Genomic DNA, 10,312 nt, shown 5'->3' on the forward strand with positions numbered 1-10,312 from the left:
AAACAATTGAAAAGTTTTGGGGAGCGTTTCACACGAACGGGGTTACATGACTTAACTGTTGTACAGGATGACAATTTGAAAACTTACCCCCCTCCCCCTTGTCTTAGTAAATAAACGAGATATTTTAAAAAATCAAAATCCGTTTCGGTAATTCGGAGAGGAAATCACAATGACATAGTTGGCGACGCACCCCCTCCAACTCTCTGCGCCCCAGCCACCCCAACTTTTAAATCTTAAATAGTGCCCCTCCACGTCGTTGGAAAGCTCTGAAAATATGCTTTCCAACCATACCACATAGAATTATATTTAGGTTAGTAATTATCGTGCAAATCAAAAAATAAACTAAAATGATACATTTGAAATCTGTCGTATTTAAAACGCAACCGGCGAACATAGACGAACGAAGACAGAAAATAATTCAAGAATGTCGAAATATTGCAAAACCAACATTTGAAAAGGTTCGACAAGAGTTTGAGAATAGATTATACTACTGTCTTACCAATAACGGAAACCATTTTGAACATTTATTGAAATAAAAGCCAACTTCAGAAAATGTATTATATTAGTTATTCTTTGATTTGCACGATAATTACTATATCACAAATGGGGGGGGGGGGGGGGTCATTATTTAAGATTTATAAGTTGGGGTTGGTGGGATACAGGGGGTTGGAGGTTGGTGCGTCGCCAACTGTGTCATTATGATTTCCCCGCCGAATTACCGAAACAGATTTTGATTTTTTGAAATATCTCGTTTATTTACTAAGACTTGGGGGGGAGGGGGTAAGTTTTCAAATTGCCACCCTGTAGATAATGGAACGCAGTTTAGTTTTAGTCGATGAAAAAATGGTGTAACATTTTTTCTTCCTCGATTTGTCATCCAGCCAGTAATGGACATGCTAAAATTACCAATACATACAATAAAAGAGTGACATTCAGTACATTGATAAACAGATATTTGTTTAGTTACCCTCTATAGGGGTATCACCAGCATTTCTAAGGAATAAAATAGAACTAGACTTTGTATTATTAAGTGTACAGCTAGCCTTAACGTGTTTACAAAACCATGGGAGCTGATTAAAATACAATCACTGATTAGTCTTATTTTTATTTTGCTAACCATAACGTGAGCAATTAAAGCGCAAATTGTAGAAGTGATTCTAGTAAATTTCTGTGCACCACTTTATCAGTTACAGGTAATGCAGATACTAACGAATTTTCCTGTCGTCTATACCTCCATGTGCTAATTTACTTAATTGATAGTTATTTATTAAATAAGACGATAAAGGGGTATTTTAACCCTTGAGTCAAAGATGATTCACGAGATGGTTAGTTTCTATTTATCGTCGGGTATAGTACAAAGCTTATTTTATATCAGAAGCCATTGTAAGCTTAATTTAGACATCAAAAATAGCAAGCTTACTGTCGTCGCGGTCGTTTCCATAAAAACAGCATTATCATACGTTCTGAACGTCATTTTATTTCGTGTTTGGTGTCTCATTTAAAGTAAGAATGCTGCGCGCCGTGCCCTTAAACTCGTTGCGCGTGCTTTAAAGACTTGATTATACACTTGTTTCTTAATATACTATTATTACATTCTGTTAATATACACCCAGCATATTTCAATTTAGTAGACGAAGAAGTTAAAATAACCTCCTACAAAAATTTGCTGTCACCTTTGTATGTAAGCGAAAAAGAAAGCTCACATAAAATTTTTCAGTTTCGCCAACTTAAGAATGACGAAATATACTTGATGTGAACTTTTAATTAAAATTGTGGAAAATTCATAGGCCTTCTTCCGCAAATTTTTTTATTCTAAACGTGTTATTAAGGTGCCCTCTATCCATTTCGATCAATTTCATTATCATACCTGGGGGGCTTATTAGCGTCACGTACCTCAAAATTGAATACTATCTGTCATATTTTTTTATCTAAACCGCCCACTTTTTACACTGATCTTCATGAAAATTTGGGATTAAGTTCAATTTACCCTTCACTTCAAAATCTAATGCCGATGAGCTCTTCACTTTTTAGGGGTGAAAACTACCCCTTTTTTCCAAAATCTATAAAACTATGAACCATTAGTGTCTGGGTTTATTAACGTTTATATTTAAAATTCATTGTCGGGGCATGTTGAAAAACCTTTAAGGCTACAACAACCTAAAAATATTTTCAACGAAATTGCAATTGTTATACAGGGTTATTTAAATTTTTTAAAAATAGAACCCCCTGTATATGATTACATATTTCGATTCCTTGGTCAATTTTAGTGTGACTATTTATTACTCGATATCTAAAATTCGTCGTTTTTCAAAAAGTAGATGTCCAGTAAAAATTGAATATCGCAATCATTAAATTGAGAAGGCCGTGACTCGGCGGTATTACTAAGCATGAAATGTACTAACATACGCCGAACTGGTAAAATTAAACTTCTTTTGTGTCAATTTTCAAAATTTCAATCAATCAAAGGTAACTTGTCATATTTCGATGTCGATATTTATCTTTTACATAATTTTTTGTAATTCAACAATTTCTAATAATTACACAGTGTTTTTCGATTTTTAAAGCCTCTTAGTAATTAGTAGGCCGTTAAAAATGATAAACAATTGAAATTATAAAAAAATTACTCCAAATAAAACAAAACAAAAACGCTTGTTTTTCATAGCCCATTTCAAAAGATAAAAAAGATTCGCGCATAAACAAGTGTACACATATTCTGGGATATAAAAGGGCAAAATCGCGCATGCGCGGTTGTGCGGGTGGTATCTGTGCTAGCCACATTTTTTTTTAATTGAAGAACCTATGACACATTTTCCTATACCGTTTCTTGTATTGTTTTTGAAATTAGAAAGAAGTATCTATATGCGTATATGTACTATGTAGGCCTAGAATAAGAGATGTTCATGTAAATTATAAATGTGTTTGTTTTAGTCCATAAACGCTTCTTTTCCTTTTTTTGTTGGTTCAGAAGAAGCATTTTTCCAAATAAACCAAAGGTCCAAAATTAATTTTTTAAGAGCTATGCTTTGTTGCTTAGCATCTATTAGGCATACACCGCCTTTTTTTTTAATATTTCCATTTCTATATCGTCAAACTGGATAAAAACTACAGAAAATCTACTGCAAGTAATGATGACCATTTGTAAATTTTGGTTAGATTGTGTTTATGGAAAATAAATAGTAACAAAGTAAAGTTGGTCTAATCCATAATATATTAATTAATAAGAAATAAACAATTTGATGATAACTATTCAGGGTGATTCAAATTCGAGGGCCACCATGGGGATTTCGTTTCGTATTTAATGCTTAACAAAATGCAGTTTTGAAACTGAAGAAATTCCAACTACTTTCGGAGATATGCAGAAAAAGCCGAAACTTTGCAAAATCGTTTTTATTTATTAATGAAGGTTACTGATATTTCGAAATAAATGATACATTATTATGGCCACTTTTGTCCTTCTAGAAGATGCCACTTTTAAATTTTAAGTTTGACGTTTCGTCTCCAGTCAACCATCAACTTTGTTTTTTCTTATGGAACTCATTTTTACTTTTACATAAATGACACATACTTAATAGAGAATTTTTTTTCTGATTTCAAAAATGTAAACATCGCTATTTTTTAACAAGAAATAGCGCTATTAATTCGTAAAAACGCTAAAAACTACGTACGTACACTACCCAAGACAAAGTTTTCTAGGCAAAAAAGAAAATATTTTAATAATTTAAAAAACATGTGATGTTTATATTTTTGAACCCTCTTTTGAATTCTCAATCAAATGACCGAAAAAGTAAAAATTACTTCCATAAGAAAAAACAAAGTTGATGATGGTCAACCGGAGACGAAACGTCGGATTTAAAATTTGAAACTAGCATCTTGTACAGGGAAAAAAAGTGGTCATAATAATGTGTTATTTATTTCGAAATATCTTTTTTTAATAACTTCAGTAAAAAAGAAAAACGATTTTGCAAAATTTCGGTGTTTTCCGGATACCTTCGAAAGTAGTCGAAATTGTTTAAGTTTCAAAACTGCATTTTGTTAGGCATCAAAATACGCAACTTTGCCAAATTTAAACAGTTCTCTAGATCCCCATGGTGGCCCTCGAATTTGAATCAGCCTGTATAAATACAAATAAAAACAAATGTCAGCGTATTATATACTTTTGAAATCAGAAAGAAAAGATATATTCAATTTTTGAATAATATAGAAGGCGTTCTATAAAAAATTTACCAAATTTGTTTTGTCCGTCCGTCCGTCTGTCCGGATCCACTTCTGCCGTTTCGAACTACTTCTAGGGGAATGCTCCTAGAGTCCTGGAATTTTTTGCAGTAGGTAGTCTATACCTTGAAGGTGTGCCAGACAGCCATTCGATTTCGCCGCCTAAAAGGGGCGCCCCCCCCCCCCGAAATATTTTCTGAGATGCTGTTTTTGAAAGTAAAACGTGCATAACTTTTACATACGACAAACAATTGGTCTCAGATTTTGCATACGCATGCCTTTAGTGGTGTCAATTAGTTAAACTTTAGAAAATGGGGGGGGGGGGGTATTTATGGTATTCTAATGAAACGTCTCATCGAAATAAATTGGTTTAAACCTTTTTTAAGAATTCAAAAAAATTGAGATTATGTTATGTTTTGTGCGAATTGTATTTATTTATTTTTGCCTTTATTTTTGAGTGAGTGGGGTTTCAGCCACGGCTGCTCTGTACCAACCCAACCCACAATACGGGCTTGGATACTTGAAAATATGTCCATGCCCGAACCCGGGTTCGAACCAGGAACCCTTAGTGCTGCAGTTCAGCTTCAACTGCACTGCTCGACACTTTGCGCCAACACCAACGTCCATATCAAACTGTGAAAGAATACAGACAGATTCTTGGAAATGAAAACCCCTCAGTGTGCCCCACACAAAATCAAATACGTAACCAACGGAACTACAGAGACAACCAATAAAGCTTCCAACTCTGATCCAAACAATAATAAAGCTTTACATAGGGCAAATTTAAAACAATTTAAAAACACGGAACTATCCCCTAACCTGACAATGTCGGTCCAAAGCTGTAACCTGTAAATTGTTTGCCTCCTGGCCGTTAGGAGGTTAGGAACAAGATTTTGAAAAACGGTTTTCACTCTCTTCACCTCTTTGGATGTTATTTGACTATTTTTTCATAAAGAAAAAGTCATATCATTCCATTTGATTTTTTAAGTGTTTGGGTCATGGGGTCAAAACTAGCTCCCTGACGGAGAAGGATTCAACTAAATTAATAATAATTGATTCTTATTGCCCAAGGAATGCTCTTTTCAACGATACCAAATTTCTTAAAATCGGTCAAACCGTTAAGAAGCTCCACAACATCTTTGTTTTTGAAATAACTGAGTTTTTTTTACAAAAATGATAGATAAACTGGTTCTCTTTAAAATGTAAAAAAATGTTTAGTTTATTATGCGAAATTTAAAGAAAATACAATTTTAAAATTTAAGATGGCAGTTAGGCCCTCTGGTGGTTATTTTTAGAACTTGTAAATATTTTCCAGGGATTCTTCATGACCGATTTACCCAATAATTTTTTTACCCCTAAATCATACGACGAACGGTTCCCGAGATGTGGTCGAGGAATTGGGTCACCCGGTACACTCTATTGTATTTTTGAAACATCTATAATAACGATCACCCTGTATAATGCGCAATTCAAATGTTAAATCAGGTCGCTAATTTGAGATTAAACACAAATTCGATCGTAGTATTCCAATCCGAAGTTAATGTCGTGTATCAGAATTATTAGATGTTTTTTTTAAAGAATCGCGTTGTTATTTTTATTTTTAATTGCAAAGTAAATTAGGTGTTAAAATATTAGGTTTAATGATCTGGAAATAATTGCATTGCGTTCTGTAGAAGTTTATCTCCGGTAATTGCGATAAGTAGTTCGTTATCGCTGTGTAAAATCTAATTAATTTGTAGATAAGCAGATGTGTCTCTCTATCGCATAAAGACACTTTTCCAAAGCAATATCACCGGGTGTTTTGTGTTAGTGCGTCTGAGAATGCCAGTTGACCGGATTATTAATTTTAAGGTAATTAAAACTTTATCTAAACTTAATTTGTTTCAATCGATCGCTTGTTACACGGTATTTGTCCTCTAGCCTCGAGTGCCATTCTTCTTACAGCCCTTCGTACCTAGGATTATGGTAGGTGTTGATTAAAAATTTGAAATAATTCTTTGGAATTGTTAAGGAGGCGATTTCCTGAATTTGTCGTATTAACAAAATTAGTCTTATCGAAATTTGTCGTAGCAGCAGATTTAAAATGTGGTAGAGTTTTAGCTTTTGTTGAACTATTTGCACAGGTTGTGTGCAGGTGGTTTTAGTGACCGTTTGCCATTGCACATAGCAATACATTGAATTCCAAAGTAGGTACGTTAATAGTTTGGGGATTTATTCACAACTTTCCGGTACTCACTTGAAGTTGGCCATGATTTGCCTAAAATAAATTATACAGTGTGTTTGTTAAACATATAATATGGAAAAAATTAAAGAGGTCAATATACTAAGCATATTTTATCTTTTGATGATTTTTGAAACAGTGCTTTGTTGCGAAGATACAAGGCCCAACATTTTTCAACAATAATAACAATTTATAAGTAAAAATTACATGTATCATTTCTTAATCTAACGGGCGATCAAAAATGAGTTGCTGTCGAGTCGCCTTTGGAAGTTCAAGTTAAATACGATTTCTCATTTAAACAAACATTCCAAAGGTAACTCGACAGCAACTCATTTTTGATCGCATAGTACAACAATGTTTAAAATGACTACCCCCAGCTAAGGTGCAACCATCCAATCGTCTCCTGTTCGACTCCCGGACAGTTCCAAAAACACCAGGATCGTTTCTTATTGGGTTATACCAGCTTAGGGGGTCTTAAAAATGTTAAGAACCTTGGAAATAGTTGTGTACGTTGGAAATTTTGAGAACCCTGACTGAAATTTAATAAAAAATCTTCAGTTGTTGCCAAGGGTATCGCGCCCAGTCTTTTCTTATCGGGATTAAATTACACGATTGTACTTGAACGTCTAATAGCAATTTATTCCGGTTCTAATCTCTATCTCCTAAGCCTTATATAACGTCCGCACCTTTATCTAACAACCACAGTGTCATCTGCAACAATGTATCGAGCGGAACTATTTCAAAAATCGAGCGTAATCGCCCAAAGGGATGCGCAAGAAGTTATGGATCGAGTTCGCGAAATGGTGAAGTGGAAGGAGAACTGCAACGTGCTGGATATCGGTTGCGGAACGGGAAATGTCACCCACGATTTCCTCTTGCCAATTTTGCCCAAGTCGACAAAGGTCGTCATTGGTGTAGATAAATTCGCAGGAACCGTCGAGTACGCCAGACAGCACTACGGGCGAAGGATTGTTTTTGAACAGATGGACATTGTCTATGATACTATCACTAATGGAGAATACTACGACCATATTTTTTCCTTTTACTGTCTTCCGTTCATTAAAGAGCAAGAGTAAGTAAGAGAATGGGCGGAAATAGATTGCGATAATTTTTGTAGCATTGCGCTGAAGAATATTTACAAGCTCCTGAAACCTGGCGGCGATTTCATCTTTACTTGTACCGTACAGTGTAATTTGTTCGAAGTAGGCAACGCGATGTCTCGTATTGAGAAATGGAAACCGTACTTGGTAGACTACGAAAACTTTGTATGCCCATTCCAATTTTCCTCCAATCCAAAGGAGGAACTTGAAAAGTATTTGCTGAACGCTGGTTTTAATGTCGCGCACTTGACCATTGAGGCGAAGGAAATGATGTTACCTTTCCAACTATTTCCAGGTGAGATACCGGCATGGAGATCCACATAGTATCGTTCTTATTTTTAGAGTACATCATTTCGCATGCGCCTATGGAACTGCCCATAGAATTTGGAGTAGCCTCCTTGGACGTTATAAGAGAACTAAAGTCAGATTACATTAATAACGATACTGGGGAATTCTTCCATGTTAAATATCAAATGATCTTCGGGCATGCAGTAAAACCATGAATGGTGTCTTCGTGTCAAGAAGCTTCCGTAATAAATCTCATTAAACAGTTATTCTTCTTTTCACCTTGAATTTATTATTTTATTAGCCATCCTCTAGATCGTTTATTGCTCTACCAACTTAACCAAATAAAAGGAGGCATAAAATTTAGTTCCTCCCCACGAAATCAAAGTGTTTTGACGTTTTTCCAACGAAATTTGTAAGTAGATGAAGCTTAACGTATAGAGAGTACCTAAACGTATGTAAAGTAAAGATATTGCAAAATAATATGAAGCTGAGAAATATGGGAGAAGAGAAGGTATATATAAATAACGACCTAACAAGAAAAGAAAGAGAACGTAGACAAGCAAATCAGGAAAACAGCGGAAGAAGAAAGAAAACTATGAAAAATTGTCAAAAAATATCTATGAAATTTAGAGAAAAAATTGAAAAAAAAGGCAGAGAAAGATTCAGAACAATGGGAAACAATGAATTTGGAGCAAAAGTGTGCAAAATTAATAGAAGGAATAAAGGGGTTATAACGATAATATTTCAAATAAGCGAAGGGTTAAGGCAAGGAGGGGTACTGAGTCCAACACTGTTTCTACTAACAATGGACGATATCATTAAAGCAACAGCAACCAGGACCAAAATGTGCGTAATGATTTGTGCAGCAAATGAGAAGGACCGACAAGATAACCTACAGATATGAGAAGAAGAATTAAACAAAAACATGAAAATAAACACGAATAAAACAAAAGGTAATGGTGATAAGTAAGAAGAACAAGAACATTGACATAGTAATAGGTCAAAGCAAGATAGAAGATAGTTCAAACTTTCATGTTGTTACAGGTTCATTTTTAGTTTAGTTTTGCGTTATTTATTTTGATTTTTTAGGTTAGGAATTTGTTTATTTTGTTTTGAATTTCATCTCATAGGCGTACCCATTTTCTTAAATTTCTTCTTTTGATTTCTTCGCTTCTTTCGATTCTTGCCCTCTTCTTACGATTGTATTTACCTTTTCACGTTTTAAACGCTTCTTCTTTCCTTACTGTTTTCACTATTCCAATTTTCGAAGCTTATGTGTACTATTTTATTCATTGTTACGCCTCTGATTCGTTTCAGGGCTATCTGTTGGTATTTCGTCTAAACTAAACTATTCTTTCCCGCTCTTTTCAAAAATCTATTCTTCTTTTCCCGCTAACTTTTTATGTTCCTTAATTATTGGTATTACTGTTCGTTTTTTTCAAAATCTTCTACGTTTCGTTTTCCGTTTTCGATAATTGTCATTTCTGTAGTGTGCTGTGCGAAATTTTTAGAGCCGCATTAATCCAACAATTTTTGGGATTTTACCCTCTTGAAAGTCACCCTACTCAACAAAAAGGATTTAGTATCCGTCCCGGGATCAAGAGTAGAGGAGAGGCGCACTTGTGTTTCCGAGTACAACCAATATAAATATTTTAACTCTCGCTCGCCGGATTTCAACCCCTTTTGATCCGAGCGTTAATTTACTACCACCAATTATAGCACCCAAAATATTATATTGTTTCTACCTTTAAGGCCCACACCATCTCGGCCTTGTATTTTTTCCCCTTCTTATTTATTCAACCTGTACCGTACTGCTTCAAATTCTTCGTCTTCCGTCGTTCGTCGTCCGTCTTCAGTCTTCAGTCGTCCGTCTTCAGTCTTCGTCGTCCGTCTTCAGTCGTCCACCTTCAGTCTTCGTCGTCCGTCTTCAGTCTTCTATCGATACCCTCAAATTTCTTTCCATTTGGTCCCTTCTACCCTCTTCCCTATCCTTATTTTCCCCACACTTAGCCACTGCTCTACTCACCGAGTCTACCGAACAACCGCTGGACAACTACAGGAGCCAGGAAAACAGCTAAGCACCTTCCAATTCACCGTTATTCACATATGATTGCCCGCTAAGTTTATTTAAAAAAAAAAACCATTAATTCATTAATTCAGTCATCTTACCATCCGTTTAATTAATTATTTTAGTAACTTTTGTGTCTTACTGTGAGACGAGATCTTTCTCATTCACCATCATTCGCCCTACAATAAAAATATTCCTATTTCACTACTTTTCTCTATTTTCTCCTCCTTATTTGTCTTGCATTTCCAGATCACCAGGAGCAGGGTTCTAGTTTTTCCTGTACGCCCAAATTTAACAAAAATTAGTGGTGCCTACATTCTCCGAGCAGTTTTTTCCAGTTTCGTCGAACCACCCCATACCACCGAGAGCAGCTGGAGCCGTAATGCTACATTCTTTCCTTCCTTCAAAATTTTCTTCGTCACA

The 10,312-nt window shown here is 35.2% G+C and overlaps 1 protein-coding gene across 1 annotated transcript; it reads left to right on the plus strand.

Annotated features, from left to right (window-relative positions):
• Positions 1 to 7,150: 7,150 nt before the first annotated feature.
• LOC116174651 (juvenile hormone acid O-methyltransferase-like) lies at positions 7,151 to 7,692 on the plus strand (the record flags this gene model as incomplete). The annotated part of the gene is made up of 2 exons (XM_031492592.1): positions 7,151 to 7,505; positions 7,551 to 7,692. Coding segments are annotated over exons 1-2 (495 nt in total), but the record flags the coding sequence as incomplete, so codon positions are not given.
• Positions 7,693 to 10,312: the final 2,620 nt, after the last annotated feature.

The sequence above is a fragment of the Photinus pyralis genome, unplaced genomic scaffold (assembly GCF_008802855.1).
Source record: "Photinus pyralis isolate 1611_PpyrPB1 unplaced genomic scaffold, Ppyr1.3 Ppyr1.4_LG6, whole genome shotgun sequence".
Lineage (NCBI taxonomy): Eukaryota > Metazoa > Arthropoda > Insecta > Coleoptera > Lampyridae > Photinus > Photinus pyralis.